The sequence below is a fragment of the Callospermophilus lateralis genome, chromosome 4 (assembly GCF_048772815.1).
Source record: "Callospermophilus lateralis isolate mCalLat2 chromosome 4, mCalLat2.hap1, whole genome shotgun sequence".
In the NCBI taxonomy this organism is placed as follows: domain Eukaryota; kingdom Metazoa; phylum Chordata; class Mammalia; order Rodentia; family Sciuridae; genus Callospermophilus; species Callospermophilus lateralis.
This window is the reverse complement of record NC_135308.1, coordinates 18,871,764-18,890,685: the sequence shown is the minus strand read 5'-3', so window position 1 is coordinate 18,890,685 and position 18,922 is coordinate 18,871,764. Positions and strand designations below refer to the sequence as shown.

The 18,922-nt window shown below is 35.5% G+C and overlaps 1 protein-coding gene and 1 non-coding gene across 2 annotated transcripts; both read right to left on the bottom strand.

The window, feature by feature from the left end:
* Nucleotides 1-9,307: 9,307 nt before the first annotated feature.
* Nucleotides 9,308-9,380, bottom strand: Trnaa-agc (transfer RNA alanine (anticodon AGC)). Its single transcript has one exon. It is a non-coding gene; the product is annotated as a tRNA-Ala (tRNA).
* Nucleotides 9,381-18,383: 9,003 nt separating this feature from the next.
* On the bottom strand, nt 18,384-18,566 carry Smim31 (small integral membrane protein 31). Its single transcript, XM_076855253.1, has one exon. The coding sequence runs from the start codon at nt 18,564-18,566 to the stop codon at nt 18,384-18,386; it is 183 nt and encodes a 60-aa protein (XP_076711368.1).
* Between the last annotated feature and the right edge of the window lie 356 nt (nt 18,567-18,922).

The window sequence follows — 18,922 nt, the reverse complement described above, 5'->3', positions numbered from 1 at the left end:
TGAAGCTATGATTCCTGTTGGTTTATGGATACTTACCTAATTTCAACCTTTTTTTCCCTTAAATATTTTTGTGTTCTGTGCTTGCTCGTTTATATTTAAAAAGGTGTATCTGGGTGAAGTCAAGCAGGCTCTAAGCGCTTTCATAGAGTGGCCAAATGTTCAAACAAACTGTGACAAAACCTTTGGGATACCCAAAACTCAATCTGGTTTTACTGGTTGGATTCTCAGTGGAGAAAACCTTGCCACTAGCATTTAAACAGAAAAGAAGAGGAACTTCAGTAGCTGAAGTATGAGTACATTTTCTGGATGACTGATTTTTAGCCCCATTATGCTAGGAGAAAAATACCTATAAGCTAAAATATGTTTTCAAAAGTAAGCAAATATTAATCTCCTTTTGTCTTAATATCCTTAAATTATAGAGTTTCTGGCAATAATACAGATATTGATGGCAGAATTTTAATTTCCTATAAGGAAATGTGGTTGTCAGTGTTTCTGGGAAGATGTCTTTGATGTACTCTTTCTCCTGTAGCATGCACTATATCCTGGGAAGAGCTTCTAAGTAGCTTTTGAATGGGATTTTCAGTATTTGCTAGGAGTTTATCATCCATTACATAAAACTAGAGCTACAGTGACTATAGCTGCTGGCAGGTGGGGGGTTGGTTTACTGGGCAAATAGTTTAGCAAACATTGTTCAACTAGGATTAAGTTCCTGGGAAATTGTGTTGTAAAAATAAATTCTATTATTTTCCTAAAATTTACAAAGTTGATTTTTCCTCAAGGTTATAATTTTTAGATGTAAATTTGATATTGGTTTATTATATATAATTTTGTAAAAGTGTTTGCTTTCTTGACCATCTTAGATGGGAAACCATTACTTTTGGTTTTTTTAGGGATTACCATTATGCCTCATAAAACATAGTTTTTGCTATCTACAAATTGAGGTTTGGAATGGTATTTAGGAAGCTCAGTGGATCTCTGCTATCTGTGGCCATGACATTTAATAACCTATTCCAAATGATATTCTGCTTTTACCATTGTAAGAAAGTGTCTGATTCTTATAATTCTCAAAAACATGGGTTACTTTTTTTCTAAAGATACACATATAGCAAGCTTAAAGATTATGTAAATTTGTACATTGCATAACTAAAAGTTGGATCTTTATCTCAAGACTATTTTAATAACAAAGAAAATATATTTAGTGCCTATATAAATAATTACTTGACTATAGTTAGTATTGTATAATTACTAAGGTTCATTTGAGTTCACCATCTCATTTGGTACTCCTCCTGGATAGAGTAAGTGCTGTTATATACATTTTACAGAGCAGGAGATTGAGGCTTCCATATCTTTGACAATAGAGCTCCAACTTCAGAGTTAGTTATTTAAGTTTTGAGAAATTAAGTATAAATTAATAAAAATGTCTAAAGAGATCCATTTTGGAGTGATTTTAACAGCTCCTATCCTGGAGAAAATCTTTCTTTTTATAATAATGTTACAATACTATTTGGTATTGGTATAAAAAGCAACATGTACACCAATGAAACAAACTAGAGAACTCCCAAGTGAATCCATGTACAGACACTCAAATAATTTTTGACAAAGGTGCCAAGAGCATCCAATGGAGAAAGGATAGTCACTTCCACAAATGGTGCTGGGAAATCTGGATATACATATGGAAGATGAAACTAGATCCTTATCACTCCATGTACAAAAATCAACTGAAAATGGATCAAAGACTTAAATGTAAGAGTTGAAACTATACAATCTTGGAGGAAAACATAGGTCCTTATGTAAGGACCTCAATTAATTTACCAGGAAAACCCCAAGTAATACAATTTAAAAATGGGTAAATAATATGAATAGATAATTCCCCAAAGAAGATATACAAATAGTCAATAAGTATTTGAAAAAGTGCTCAATATCAGTAGTCATTGGGGAAATACAAATCAAAGCCACAGTTAGACAACATCACACTCCAGTTAGAATGACAATTACAAAGAAGACAAAAAAATAACAAATATTGGAAAAAGTGTAGCGAAAGGAGTACTCTCATATACTATTGGTGGGATGTAAATTACTACAGCCATTATGGAAAAGAGTGAAGATTCCTTAAAAACTAAAAACAGAACTATCACACAACCTAGCAATCCCACTACTAGGTATATATCCAAAGGAAATGAAGTCATTATATAAAAGAAATAGATACCTGCATGCCCACGTTTATTGCAGTACTATTGTAATAACTAAAATATGGGAATCAAGCAAAGTATCTGTCAGCAGACGAATGGATGAAGAAAAGGTGTTTCATATATAATGGAATATTATTCAGCCATAAAAGATGAATTCCTGTCCTTTGCAAAAGTGGATGGAAATAAATGTTGTCATATTAAGTAAAATAAGACAGGCACAGAAAGACAGATGCAGAAAGACAGATTCTGATCTCTGCTGGTCCAAACACACAGAGAATGTTCTCATTTATTTGTGGAAATTAAAAAGTCTAGAAGAAGAGAAGGAAACTGGTCACAAAAGTCTCAAAGGAGGAAAGAGGACAGAAAGAAGATGGATAGGGATACTAAAATACAGTTAGGATTTGGATTCCTATGGAGGAATTATATCTGGTGTTTTATAGTCTACAACAATCTATGATACATTTCAAATAACTAGAAAAGATTTTGAAGGTTTTCAGCACACATGACAAATGTTTGAGGTCATGGAAATGCTAATTACCCTGATTTGATCAGTACGTGTTGTATACATGTATCAAATTCTCATAGGTACCCCGTGAGTATGTATAAATATTGCATGTCAATTTTTTAAAAAAGTCTATTTGTCCTACTTAGGGAATTAAAACTAAACCAAACCGAACCTAATGAAAACAAAACAAACCCTGACAAAACCTTCAGAAGCAATTGATGATAGTAAAGATTGTTCTTATTTTATGCATTACTACTGATCTTTGCTGGTCCAAACACACAGTATCCAAAGGTACCTAGACCACTTTATTTCTATAATTAGTCCAAATAGCCCAGCTGTGGAACGTCCCATTGAGATGTGCCCATATTGATTCTTGTTCTGATTCCCAGGTGTACAAGTAGGCTGTAAGAACTCCAAGCTAGGCTTTTCTTATTGGCATCTCAGCACTCAAGGAAGTAAACTATTTGTAGATCTTACTTCTCCCAGCATCTTTTGTCCTCCCTTAAACATGAACCAACAAACCAGGTTCTACAATTTACTGGCTTAGTGCTGAATTTCTATTCATATGAAATTCATTAGGAATATCTAATTCCACCCCTCTTACTATCTGTTAGACATTTTCTTATGCAATTCAAATGGCTTCTTTTGCATTAGAAAATGCTTAATCTGGATATTTGGCATATTCTAATATCAAGAACCAATGGCATCTAGCAGCTACATATACCAATCACAAATTAAACTGCTGTTTGTTTCGGAGTTTGAGCATATAGCGAAGCAAGCCATGGTGTTTAGTCTATAACGTAAAGACGGGTGGTCTCAGCAGTCAGGCTTGGAATGTCCTTTGTCCTCTAGCCATATATTTTACCTCTCCCCAGGGAGTGGTGAGAAAGTCTTGATGTTGTTACAGTTTCTACACTATTAGTCTCACTTCCCAGCTGGGCCCCTCACGCCAGTTTTTTTCATAGTTAACTCTACTTTTAATTTTTATCTTTTAGGGCCCACCATTTTTACTTTGTTTTTCAGCAAATGGTGCATGAGCAGGAGCATTTATTATGCCCTAGTGAGGGAAAATAATGCCTGGAATCCTTGTTATTTCCAGGTTATTGAAGTTGTACTTTGAGAGTTAAATTTGTGTCTGTGTGTGTGCTGCAGATTGAACCCAGGGACTTGACATATTGTACACATGTTCTACCACTGAGTACATCACTAACCCAAGAGATTAATGTAAAAATGTAAAAAATTTGTGTGGCAAAGAAAATTGCTTTTCTATTTTACATTTTCTGAGGTTTTTCTTTTTTTTTCTTCTTCTTCTTTTTTGTTTTTTTGGTACTGGGGATTGAACCCAGGGATGCTTTACCATTAAGCTACATCCCCAGCCTTTTTTACTTTTTATTTTGAGACACGGTTTCACTGTTGCCTCACTAAATTGCTAAGGTAGGACTTGAATTTGTGATCTGCCTGCCTTTGCCTCCCAAGCTGCTAATACAGGTATGCCTCACTGTGCCCAGCTGTAAAGTAGTTTCTAAGTAAGAATAACTTTTGTTGTCACAGGGAACATTTGGAAACGTCTGGAGATGTTTTTGATACAACTGGGAGGAGTTGGGGAGTGCTACATGTATATAGTGGAGAAGCATCCTACAGTGTACAGGACAGCTTCACACTGCAAAGTGTTAGCTGCCTAAAACACCACCAATGAGGTTAAGAAACACTGAATTAGCTTGATTCATTTGAGATTCATTCATATGTTTGCATTCATCAATAGTTCATTCCTTTTTATTGCTTAGTAGTATTTCATTAATTTTTTTTTTAGTTGTAGATGGACACAATAACTTTATTTTATTTATTTATTTTTATGTGGTGCTGAGGATGGAACTCAGTACCTCACACATGCTGGGCAAGTGCCCTACCACAGGGCTACAACCCCAGCCCCTGATTAGTAGTATTTTATTGCATGAAAGTATTACATTTGCATGTATCTTAGTCTATTTCTCTATTTACCTGCTAAAGAATATTTGGGTTGTTCCTAGTTTTTGGTACTTATGAACAATGGTCTAAACATTATGTTTGTGTTTTTTGTGAACATAAGTACTGGGAGTATAATGGCTTGGTCATTTGGTAAGTGTGTGTTTTATGAGGAATTCCAAACTACTTTTTAGAGTGGCTGCACCATTTTGCACTCCCACATGCATATGAGAACTCCAGTTGCTTTGCATCTTCAGCAGCACTTGGTATTTTATGGGTGTGTGTTTAGCTTAGTATAAATACATTTAAATTTTAGTTATTCTAATAGGTGTATAGTGGTATTTCATTGTGGTTTAGGTTTTAGGTTTGTTAATTTTAGAACTGTAGCAATTTTTTGAGATTTCAAAATAGTATCATTATATGAATGAAGGGGTAATAAATGGTATAAAGTTCTTAATGACTTTGTAGATCTTCATTTTGCTCTTTCTCACTGTGCAGCTACTGATCCTTTTACAGCTTTGGTTTTAAGAGAATCCAGTTTACCAATCTCGGGATTCATTGTTCTACCAAGTTCTCCACTACACACCTGGCACAGGTCCCTGCCTACTCTCCTGACTTAGGGAAAAGAAGGAGAAGCTACCAACATTTGAAATATTATAATGGATTATAAGTGAGACTTGCATACATTTCTTACAGTTTATTGGAAAAAAAGGGGCAGAACTTTAGTGTTCCCAGAATGGAGCCTGGTGAGAAATTAGTTCCACAGAAATAGCACTTGAGCACAACAGGAGAACATTATTTTTCTTGACTCAGGTGTTTGTAAAACATTTCTCTTAGCTGGGTGTGGTGGGACACGCCTGTAATTACAGTGACTTGGTAGACTGAGACGGGAAGATAGCAAGTTTCAGGCTTACCTCAGCAACTTAGTGAGACCCTGTCTCAAAATAAAAATAAAAAGGACTGGGGATGTAGCTCCGTGGTAGAGCACTCCTGGGTTCAACCCCCAGTACTGCAAAACAGACAAACAAAAAAAAAAAAAAAAAGAAAAAAAGCAAGCAAACAACTCCATTGCTCTTTACGGGTTGGCTGCTGCAATTACTTCCTAGAAATTATATGGAGGAGTAAATATGTTGCCAGTTCTCAAAATTTGCCATTTCCTCATCTCTAACAACCTGGTATTTTCTGGGTTAATAATCCTTCTTTTTAAGAATAACTTTATCAATACCCCTATCTCCCTAAACAGAAATGTTGATGCAGAGAGAATGTTTTGATTTTACTTAAAACCAACTTAAAATTTGCCTTCAGAAATAATTATGTGAAGCCCTGTCTCATTCCAGTTAAGTTCATGGATTTCAGCTAAGCGAAATCGGTAAGATGACCCTAGTCTCATTTATGGCCATACATACTTGACTTTGGACAATGTTGTTCATGAAGGCAGAAGGCTCATTATGTCCAATGAAAACAGAAAAACTGCAAAAAACAAAACAAAAACAAAAACAAAAAAACTCAAACCAAAAACAACAAAGAAACTAGTCTTAAAAACATGCACAATAGTAGAGAATCTTCAAATTAGCCAGCAATGGCAATTTAGTCTTTTACTAATAGGGTTTTTCCTCACTTATGTGAAGTGAATGCAGAGGCTTCCAATTTGGGATCCAGACATTCTGGCATTTTACCCCAAACAATTTAACTGGAAGCCTTGGAGCCTGTGGCCTTTGGCACCCGCAGAACTATGCTGTGAGGTATTAGCTCAGCATGCCCAGTAGTTCACCCATGCAGTACAGAAATAGCCTGGGGTAAACCCACTTCTAATTGCGAGCAAATTGGAAATGTACACAGTCCTCATCTACATTCTTTAAGATCACACTGTTTTAGTTATATTTATCCTGCTGCGGAATTTTGCTGGTACCCAAAGACATTTAATTTATGTTCAATCAAACTTAGTTCATTACAAGCATGACTAAAGAAGAGAAAACCTTAGCTGAAAAGGATGTAGTGGATGCTTGGATTTTCTTTTTTCAATATTACTTTACATATTTCCCGGGGTCACTTTAATTCACAAAAAGTTTGTTGCTATAGTAAAGAGTGGTGAATTGCCAGCCTGTGTCTGTCCTTTTTCAAGGAGTACTAAATGTGTGTATAAAATCATGTCCTTCCCTTGCTCAAATCACTAACTCTTGTCCCTTTGCGCCTGAGATAATAAAATCAGAAATCTTGATTGGGCCTCTAGCCTCCGTTACCTCCCTTGTCTCAGCTACTCTGTTGATCAGTGATCAAACCACACCTGACATCTTTTTAGTTTCTTGTGCCCCTTCCATGGAATGGCCTTGTCATTTGGTCTTCTGACAGACGGAATGCCAGTTCTTAACTTCCCTGCCCTCCCCACCCCCCGCCTTACTCTATGCTCCATCAATGGTCATCAGCTTACATATCATTTGTTAAGAGACATTTTTCTTGTTCTATTACATGGGGTCATGTCTTTCTACTGTAAATCTCTTGCACTTCGTATTTATTACTGTCACTTATCATAGCTGTAATGAAATAGTTATATGGTTAGGTATCCAAAGTCCCGATCATTATGTTTGTAAGTTTTATAAGGACAGTTTTACTCAAAAAACCATAGTCAACAGATATCTGCAAAAGTGAATGTATGGGGCTGGGGATGTGGCTCAAGTGGTAGCGTGCTCGCCTGGCATGCATGCGGCCCGGGTTCGATCCTCAGCACCACATAAAAACAAAGATGTTGTGTCCGCCGATAACTAAGAAATAAATATTAAAATTCTCTCTCTCTCTCTCTCTCTCTCTCTCTCTCTCTCTCTCTCTTTAAAAAAAAATTAAAAAAAACTGAATGTATGCTAAGGTTTCAGTAAATATTTGTTAAATACATGATTGACATACATGACATACTCAGTACTGTTGTCAGTGTCTAGAATACAGCAGATGCTTAATGAATATTTGTATATTGAAAGAATCAATATTTTGTCTATTCAGAAAGAAAAGAGGAGATATATTGCATGGAGCCATTTGTAGTAAATCACAGTGAGAGGAAACTATGAGCACAATGAAAACCCAGAAAGAAGATGTGATGGACTATTGGAGTGTTCATCAGTTCACCAGAGCTTTTTTTTTTTTAAATTAGTTCTCTCTCTCTCTTTCTCTCTCTCTCTCTCTCTTCTCTCTCTCTCTCTCTCTCTCTCTCTCTCTCTCTCTCTATATATATATATATATATATATATATATATATATATATACAGTAGAATATTCACCAGAGCTTTTTAAGTGGAGAGTTTGTCAAGTTTTGCTTGTTCAGGGAGTACAAAGGACATTGTACTTGTGTTGGGATATGTGGTTCTTCTGCTTACTAACTATGCAACTTCAGGAAACTGCTTAACTCCATTTCCTAGAAAAGGAAGGACACAGGGATCTTCCTGCAACATGTCACAGGTTGGTGAGAAAAGTATAAAAGTATTTTATAAGCTATATGTGGTAACATATGTATTATTTTTATTTTTATTATTAATAGTAGAGTAGTATTGGAGACTGAACCTAGGTGCCCTTCATCACCAAGTTACATCTCCAAATCCTTTTTATATTTTATTTTGAGACACTGGGATTACAGGTCTGTGCCACTGTGCCTGGCTTGTATTATTATTTAACTATGGAAGGAATTTATAGCATGTTGCTAGTAAAATAGTTCATATCAGTTCAGAAAGATGTCCAACCTCCTCTCCCAATTCCTCTCTATAGAGTAGTGACCTATTCCTGCCAGTCATTGTGCATTGTTGTCCACCTAGATATGATTGATACATTGACTGGTCTATGTTAATTAACTGATCTACATATTCATACATATGCATATGAAAACATGTATAAAAGTATATTTGTAAACCTAAAAGTACAAATGAAATCATAATACTATTCAGCAGCACACTTATCTTCTTATTGTATATTTGTATATTTTCTTTTTGTACCAGGGATTGAACCCAGGGGTGCTTAATCACTGAGCTAAGTCACAAGTCTTTTATTATTATTTTATATATTTTGCAACAGGGTCTTTCTAAGTTGGTTAGGGCCTCACTAAGTTGCTGAGGTTTGTTTTGAACTTGTGATCCTCCTGCCTCAGCCTCCCAAGCCACTAGGATTATAGGCGTACGCCATTGCGTATTTTTAATGATAGTTCATATGAAGTTCTTTCAACTACTACTTGTTATCTATGTGTGCATCTGCTATGATTTATTTTATCTTCTCCACATTAATAGATGTCTAGCTTGTTTCCGTTTTTAATGCTGCAATCATATTTCAGCAAACACCCTTGCTTAATTTGATCTCTTATCCTTTCTGCTTAAAATCATTTCCTATTTTTATACTCTTCATTTACATCCTCTCTCATGTTGCAGAAGCTTAGAGAGTAGCAGTAGGACTAAAGCTGATTTTACAATATTGCTTCTAATTTCAGGGCAGTTTCAGAATTGTCTCTGGTTTAGATAGCCTCCCTACTTTGGCAAAGTTGGCCTGTTCACTGCATGTGAGTTTCTATCTTATTGCCTTTGACCATTTATATACTCTTTGTAAGCATGTCCTTTGTTAAAAAAAAATATTCTTTAGTTGTAGTTGAGTGCAATACCTTTACTTTATTTATTTATTTATTTTTATGTGGTGCTGAGGATCGAACCCAGGGCCTCTCACGTGCTAGGCGAGTGCTCTACCACTGAGCCACAACCCCAGCCCTAAGCATGTCCTCTTAATCCTATAAATCTCCTCTCTTATTTTTTTCCTTCAAAACACAACTAGAAATCTCCTTCTTCCCACAAGTATGCATAGGCTAATTCAATTTCAATGTTTTAATGTCATCAATTTTTTAGTTATTTTTTTTTACAAATAGGCATTTATAGAATCTTTATGGGACCATCTCATTAACCACAAATAAATGAAGATATGAGAATTTGGTAAGATTTCCTTTAATTATTCATTGCTTACAAACTGCCACAGGCTAAATTAAGGATAAATGACAGGAGTGCTATAATTCATCCTTGAGAATGCTACTGCCAAATTTTGATCAGTAAATAAAAATTTACATTTGCTACCACCAAGTGTGCATCACAGTTCAGAACACTGTCTGTGAGAGGACCTGTTAACTAGAGAAAGTAATGTGATATAGCTTTAAGTGGAATAAAATTTACCCTTTTAAGAGGTTTAGGAATTCCCTAATATCAGATCAATTCTGAAAGATTATGTGCTCACTGGAATGTGTAGGAATGGTACCTCATGAATATTTAAAAGATTGTGATCAGGGCAGTGAACCTGTTAGTCAACAGTGTATGCATGGTGACCAGTTGTTGAGTGAAGTAACTAGGGAGGCATTGATAAGCTTTGTAAGAGACAACTGGGTCAGAGTTGTGACTGTGGTGTACCAATTGCTGTTTGTTCAATGATATTTTGTCTTTGCAAATGTTCCTGTACAGATATGACCACCCAGTTCTAGAATTCATAAGTGTGCCTGGAACAAAAAAAGATTTTATTTATTTATTTATTTGCTAACTAGCAAATCTTTCTAGAACATAGGAAGCACACTTTCTTCTTTTGATGTGCTGTAATGTCTGTTACAGGCTGAGTAGCAGGTACTCAACAAATACTTCTCACTCAGTTGTCACAGACAACCATAAAAAACAAAATTCAAAAACCATACCAACCAAACCAAAAAACAACACGACCCTCCCCCAAAGACCAACCCAAAACAAGACCAGATAGAAATGAGACTTCTTTCAACAAACTCCATTTGTTTGGGGTTGAATAAACAGTGTAGACAAATGCCAAGAGTATTTGGTTGACAATAGCAAACAGATCAATGCAGGAGGCAGCAGACAGTCTACCTACAGGCTGTTAGAGTGACAGAGCCACAGGCTACAACAGCTTACAAAAAACAGACACAAACTGAACAATTGGAACAAAACCAGCAAAATGACAACAAAATCAAGAAATGTTTATGACATGTAGTGTTGTGTTTTCAATATATCATTGCATTTTATACTCCCACATTTTAATTCTTACAACAGTCCTGTAGGGGTAATATATTATCTTCATTAATTTTTATATAAATAAGTGAATCTGGGAACATTTATATAACTTAGTTGAGCCCACACTGTGAGTAAGTAGCAGGAATGGAACTCTGACCCTTTCCCATCTCTTTCTAATATACATATTTTAAATATTATTTTCTACTGACCTCTCCATCTAGTGTCGTCAGGTAGAAAGCATTTTAGGGCTTTTTGGTCATATTGACACAATTAGACAATAGTAACTGAAATAGCTAAATGAATTCTTAACAAACAAAGTTTTGAAATCTAATGAAAGTATTCTAATAATTTGAAATTAATCCTCATTTGGATTGTTGGTCCACCAGCTTTGGGCTTCATTTCTCTCTCTAGACCTGTGTGCGTCATGGATGAAGTCTTTAAGTCTGTCTACCTGGTAGTGCCTATGGCTGTCCTGGAAGGGAGTGTCTAGCACAGGGATGTTGGGTGGCTATTGTTTGTCAGGAGGTTGGACACACCTTTGATGAAGGATCATTACCTACCCAGAATATCTTTATAATTTCCTGATGGGTCACTTACATTTTATCACTTCCTACTGGTCATTAGACCAGCTTTCAAAGACAGGGCCGGATGTGCAGGTGGACAACAACATAATTCTGGCAGGAAAAAGCTGCTACTACTGCATCACTATGTGCTATTCTCCAAAGATACAAAGAGACTGTTTTACTAATCTTTTCTAAACTGATACTGCAGCTTGAAAGTATTAAATTTGAAATTTCAAGAACAATTAAATGGATGGAAACAATTCTTTATAATTCAAGGACATAAAACAAAATAGTGGTCTGGATAATGTTAAAAATGGAACTCTGTCTATCAGTCTGTCTATCTACCTATCTTTGTTTTTTCATGGTGCTGGGAATCAAACCTAGGGCCTTATGTATGCTAGGCAAGTGCTGTATCACTGAGCTATGCCTCCACCCCCAAATTTGACATTGGTATACAATATATAATTTCTTCTGCCCAGCAGTATACTCATCCTATTTATGTTTTATTTGACTGAGATTAAAATGCATTTTCAGTTCATGAATATATCAAACCTGAATATTACTGATGGGTGATCCAACAAACATGGAATACCACTATGAAAAGTCTCTGCTAATTTGTGCTATTCTGAATTGATTGGTGGTTTTCTAGAAGGAGGTTTATAAATAGCTCAGATAATATCTTTGTACACAAATCAGCCTATCATGATGGTCCTGCTCATTCGCAAGTACATGAAAATTTATAGACAGGATTCTAATGGGTCTTATTTTGGGATTTTAGATATAGTAAAAATATCTGCCTCATATGTTTAGATTTAAAATTAAATAATATTCATAAAGTAATGTAAACAATTATTGGGGAAGAATCAGTAGGGAAGAACTACAGAATTAGTGAGAAAGACAATGTGGGTGCTAATGAGTTTGGAATGCAGATATTGAGCTTGCTTGGAGAAAAAAGCATAACAATTCATTTAGTACTGAGTTATGGAGAACTGTCTATGTCTGAGGTAGTGTTTTAAGTGCTAGGAAGAGCAGTGACTAAAACAGTAAATCTGTGCATGATGGAACTTACAAAATGTAACATACAAAATGTTTTTATTCTTAAAAATTCAATTTTGCTAGTTTGTTGCTTTATTTTTGGCCTTATAAGGGAAGGGTTAATAGGGAAACATTGGATTTCATTTTTCTGTGGACATAGTTATCATCATGTATTTTCTATCTGTTTATCTCTTTCATAAAATTCTAAGGGGAAGACTGGTGATTAGTTAATTTTTCATTTCCACTCCACACCCAGCACAGTGCCTCCCTGCAAATAGCACAGAGTAAAACTACACTTGCTGAATGGTCAGACAATTCCAGCAAATTATGGAATAATGGTCTTATTATTTTGTAGTTAAATTTCCATTCATACAAAGATAGCAAATAGTACAAAATGATAAAGATAAGCAGCAAATTAGTGATATATAAATATGTACTATAAACATTCCATAGGATGAGTACTCATTTGTGATTACAATGATTAAAGAAGAGAGGAAATGAATTTAGCCTTGAATGATACATAAGATTCAGGTAGAAAAAGAGGAGGAGAGCATTACTGATCGGTAATAGAAATTTTCTACTTGGAAGAATGCCTCAGAGCCTTTGGGTACTCTTCATTTCACTTCGTAGGCAATAGTAAATTAGTGAAGATTTCTACATAGAAGATGAACATGTAGTTTGGAAATGGTCTTCTGAGTTATACCTGGTGCTAGTGTCTGAGTTTAGAGCTTAGAATCTGTAAATATTTAATGAATCAGGTGGTTCACTTAGTAGACTTTCATCAGCCTTATTAAAGTGAAAAACAGAATACAAAGTATTGGAGTATGTCACCTGAGGTGAGGCTAAGTACTGTTAAGAAACTAGTATTTCTTTTGTACACATGAGGGTATGTTGTGGGTAGAGAAGAGGGGATCTGGAAGTGGGTTCCAAAAAATGAGACAAGTTCCAAAGTCACTGAGCCATAGTCCCTAATGAGATTTTACAGTCATGAACATAGTCTTACTAAGCTACTATATTGTCTTTAATCATACCCATTTGACATTATCATATAGAGGGACCAGGCCATGTTTTGTGAAGGACAAAACAGAGAGAGAGGAAAAAAAAAGAAAAAGGTAAAAAGAACAAATAAGAGTCTTATCCAGGCTATTGGGTACAGACAGCTCTTCAAATCCAAAGATAAAGTGCCCCGGCAGGGTAGTTTTACTTTAGTGTCTTATAGGAAGAAGTAGAAAAGTTACAGCTGGGTGATTTACACTTGAGATTGCTTTGCTATCAGTTGCACAGGAAATGTTTATCTCTGTATCCAGCTAGTTTCAAGGAGACAAATAGTTCTAATCTCAATATGACAAAGGACAGGGCATTAGAAGGTCTGCATCTGTCCTTGTCAGTAGTTGTAGGCAAAAAAGGAAAAGTCTGTGTTTGTCCCTGTCTCAGGTCAACAAGGGATTCCTTCTAAGTCTTACAGAGGTCGTGGGAAAAGTGGACAGTGAATCTTATCCACTTCATATGGGAAAAGGTAGTTTTTTTGGGTAAAGCCACTTCCTGTACATGAGAGTGAAGGAATTTTGGAAGAAGAGGGTTAGGTGTATGTATCTTAACCATAGCTGTTTTTCAGAAGTGCAGAGCTAAGGTAATGTTCAGTATTATCAGTTTTATTCTCTGGGCTGGCTGTAAAGCAAAGAACTACATTTTCAGAACACTTTCTACCAGTAACTAGATTAATGAGCATGCCTTCAACTAATTTCTTAGATGATAACTGATGATAGCACATATAACTCTGTAACAGGAAACTTGTTTTTAATCTGAAAATAAATGGTACTGGAAAAGGTCATTTAAAGTGGATCTAGTTGAGCTTGGCACAGTGGCTTGGGAGGCTGAGGCTGGAGGATAGTTCAAAGCCAGCCTCGGAATCTTAGGAAGGCCCTAAGCAACTTAGCAAGACCCTGTCTCTAAATAAACTATTAAAAAGGGCTGGGATGTGGCTCAGTGGTTAAGCACCCCTGGGTTCAATCTCCAGTACAAAAAAAAAAAAAAAAAAAAAAAGTGAACTTGAATGATGACAAAATTTAGTAGAAGAAAGGAAAAAAAAAAAGTTCAAATGAATTCTATCTGGAAAATTGAAACTAAAAATGAAGATAAAATTATCATTTATCTAAAAAACAGTTTATTATTTAATAAATATAGTACTTATATAATCAATACAGTTTGTAATAGCAAGTATAAACTAATTTTAGAACAAAGATGAGTTGAGATGTTGATTTGGATCACCTTTTTTGACATACTTATGTCACAGCTTCATTCAGTAATAGTGTTATTTGTGATTTTCATTGCCCTACTTTATAGAGGATACCATTTTTGAAAAATATTCAAATGTTTATCAGTTTTCTGAGGTATCTTTCAATCCTTCAATATTCATTTCATTCTTTTTTGAAGCACCTGAATGTCTTTTTCTTTTTCATTTGATAGATGTCTGATTCTATTTGGTGTTTATTTTCAATGGCTTTGCTTAAAGGATTCAGGTAGCCCTAACCCTTCTCTAACATTAGACTTTTGTAAGATATGTGATGTTTCTCTGAAGTTAATTTAAATTGAATTTATTTTATTGCTTGATATTTAAAACAAAAACATTGACCTAGTATATTGGTTGAGTACAAATTGTATTGGTTCTATAGGAAATATTTCCTTTATCTTATAATGACCCTTATTTTTCTATACTAATCATGGAGAAGCCAGAGAAGAAAACTCCAATAAACCTCTGTTAAATGCTTTATTTAATTTAATTCTCACTTAAACTCCATGAAGCAGGTACTATTATATTATTATACTCAATATTCAAATGACAGAATGATGTCTTTGATAATGTGCAATTTGCCCTAAGTCACAGAGTTACCAAATAGCAGGGCATGAACCCAGGAGGGTTTAATAACAAAATCATACTATTCTTTTTAACAAAGGAAATTATCTTAATTAATCCCTTCTATAAAGTTGTGGAGTAAAATAATTGAAAATGTTAATTAGAAATGAGATAGTGAATTCATAAACTATTAAGACTTGTAGAGATCTTAAAATATGAAAATATTCTGATTTGTAAAGAATGACTATGAACTCTTCTAAACCAAAAACATATTTTCTTAAATCTGAACCTGCAGGCTCTGAACATCTGTGGAAACCAAGGCAAGAGTAGTATAAGAGTGTCTGTGGCCCCTTCTTGTCCCAACACTGTCTCTGTCTTGCACCATGAAGGGCTTTGCTTGTGGGTACGTGAACACCCCAGTCAAACTCCCTCCTCACCTTTGCCCACAGGTGACCTTGGCCACTCTAAGGCTTAGGGTTGTGTACATCAGTGGCTGAAGTCATCCTGTGAAGGATCATGGTCACTGTTAGAAATGAAAACTCAGGCCCCACCAAGATCTACTGAGTCATAGTCTACTTTAAAAAAAAACTTATTGAAGGAACTTCTTTATTGTTCACTCAAACATAGTCAATTTCTCTACAAAATCTTGGATGATTTCTGTGCACATTAGAGTTTGAAAACCTCTACCCCAAAGTGGACATTGAGGTGTTGGGCCTTCATCCCTTAGGTTTAAGGGCAATACCATTAAAAGGCTCACCTTATCTCTTCACCTCGGAAAGGATTGAAAAGTTTCTGGCCAATTGTCAGTTCTTCTGAGTTTCTTGTTGGACTTAAGCACGTTTCCAATTATAGCTCATTTTATATATTGAATAAATATGACTCAATTTGAAGAATTAATTTTATAATTTGGTAGAATTTGAATTAGAATTTTATGCTTGGAATTCATCCCACTACACCCTACCCTATTCTACTTTGTCCAGATCTATTTCAACATCCAATTGCACCAAGATGACTGTCTCTTCTGTGAAACCCATCTCAATGTCCCTGAGGAAGATCTTTCCATTCTAATCTTATCATCCTTAATAAGAACCACTGGTATTCCATTTACTCCATTTTTATCTAGTTGCACACTTGAATTTTCCACTATACTATCAGAGTTGGGTGGGGGGATCCAAGTCCTATCCATCTTTGGATCCTCCATTATTTAACTTATATTTTCAACAAATGTGTGTTAAATTAAATCAGGACCTTTTAAGTTTATTACTAGTGACTTCTGCAATGCTGTACTGGTGCTAAGAAAAAAATTAAAATAGTCCCTTTTTTTTTTTGTGTGTGTGTATGGTGCTGAACATTGAACCCAGGACCTTGTTCATATGAGGCAAGTACTCTACCAACTGAGCTATATCTCTAGCCCTAGTTCTGCTATTTTAATGAAGATAGATTTCATTCATAGACCTTATCACATAAGAAAGTGTACATCTTTTGTATTTTCAAATAAAATTGTGCTTATGTCTGTTCTGCTGGTTGTGAGGAGACATAAATGCTATGGTAAAAATGTTCTTTGTTGGGAATCTGTTAGCAAGCAGTTGTAATTTTGTCAGTGATCTACCCTGCTGAGTGTAATAGTGTTCAAACGGAGGAGCTTTAACTTGGGAAATGAACATCAGATATAGAAGGAATAGAGCTGGAGAAAAAGTTATGAAAAACTGAATGTGAAAATACATTGGCAAGTTAAATTTCTATGGCTGGTTCAATCCTTTTGGTCCTCATGCTCATGGGTTCTAATTAGATAGAAAATGTAGTGTAGAATATGGGGTAGTGATCCTGGAGTTGGGGATAGGGGACTTGTGTTCTAATTTTGGATATTCTACTAATTGAATTCCTGATTCTGTACTTCTCGGTCAGGTACGAAAGCTAGACTAATGTGGGGAACTTGTTTAAAGACTTATGGCAAAGTGTCACACCTAGAAATGTATATTCACTAGGTCTGTGATTAGCCTCAGGTGATTAACCAGACAGGTGTCTTTCATGACACCTGTCTGGTTAAGAATCAAGAGATCACCTGGACATGGACTCTAAACATTTTTTTCAAGCTCAAATCTTCCCTGATTCATGACTACCAGGTGTGTAATGATCGCATGACTAGGGGCACATGTGTGATAGGCACTGATGATTTTACTTTTCTTCCTTTAGGATCACACATTCAAAATTCTAGCTGGGCATATTACCTCTAGGAATAAAAATTACATATTCAAACTTCTCTTAGCTGTGTTCTAAAGGCTGGACAGAAGAAAATGGCACATGCAAACTTTGCAGGTGCTTTGAAAGGAGACAGTGAGCCATTCTTATTTTTTCTTTCTTTTGACTAACTGGCATGCATAACAGGTAGCAAAAGATGGGTCAGCCATCCTGGCCATGATAGGGATGCTATAGGTTGATCTGCTAGCAGATCACCCAGGTAGTACTGGGTCCAGGGCATCACAGAGTGCCATGTCAGTCTTGAACTCACTTCCTCCAGGCTTCCTTTCCCATGTGAGAGAAAATACATTATTATCCAGTTAAAGTACTGCTATTTTGGTTTTATTCTTTCTTTCAGTCAAACCCACTTTAAATTAAAGCAATGTAAACAATTTGTGAAGCAGAAAAAGTTTCCCAAACTGTGTCAGCATGAATTAGAATGTCTATTTGCTGTGGCTTTCATTTTCTAGGTAGCATATGTCTATAAGACAGAGAAAAGTCTTTTATTTAACAGATGGTACTTCTTTTACAGCTAAGAATTAATATGTATGTGTGTGCGTGTGGGTGCGCACTCTTGCATGTGTGTGGGTGGGTGGGGTTGACTAGGAAAAACAAGCAAAATTTGATTTGTATGCTTTTATCTTATTCTCTACAAATACATATAATTTCCTTGGCATGTATTTACACATAAATATATATATATATTTTTTGGTCTTAAAACATAATGCTCCTCCAGTTATCATCAATTTTGCATGAAACTTGGTGGGCTCTGAACTACCAAGCACAACCATTTAAATTATATACTTCTGTTGTTAACAATTATTATTGGCAATGAGCAAAACATGTGTGGTATAGGGTTTTAAAAATACTTCTACATATTTTTCAAATGTTTGGGCTTTGACAAGAACTTATTTAAAAAAAATTCAGATCCTTTTCCTTTCCATATGTTGAGTGAAAACACACATACATGTTACAAAACAAAAGAAACTCATCCTCACATACAGAATAGAAACCAAAACAAATTCAACAATACAGAAGATGGTGGTGAAGAGAAAGGAAACAGAGGGCAGCCACAAAGAGTTCTCTCTCTTTACCTTCATTCTTGTCATCCGGGCTAGTGTAGATGGAAGCCAGGGTAAATAAGGAAAAGATAACAAAAGCCAGTAAAATGAATGCCACTTCTAGGTTGGTGAATGGAAGCTCCATGAACCACCAAAAGCTTCTTCACCTACAGTAGAAAACAAACATTGGCTTAGCATACTGTAATCCAAAGACAGCTTGCAGAGCAATAATTATTTTAGAATCAAGTATATGTGAGTGAGACTTGTTAAAACTTACCAAAATCCTTATATGTACCTGGAACAATGTATTTCACACTGGCAAAAATGGAGTAGTGCTATCTTTTTTTTTTTTTTTTTTTTTTTTTGATACCAGGGATTGAACCTGGGGTGTTTACCACTGGGCCACATCCTTACCCCTTTAAAAAAATATTTTATTTTGAGATGGGGGTCTCACTAACTTGCTTAAGGCCTCTCTAAATTGCTGAGGTTTGCTGCTGGTAT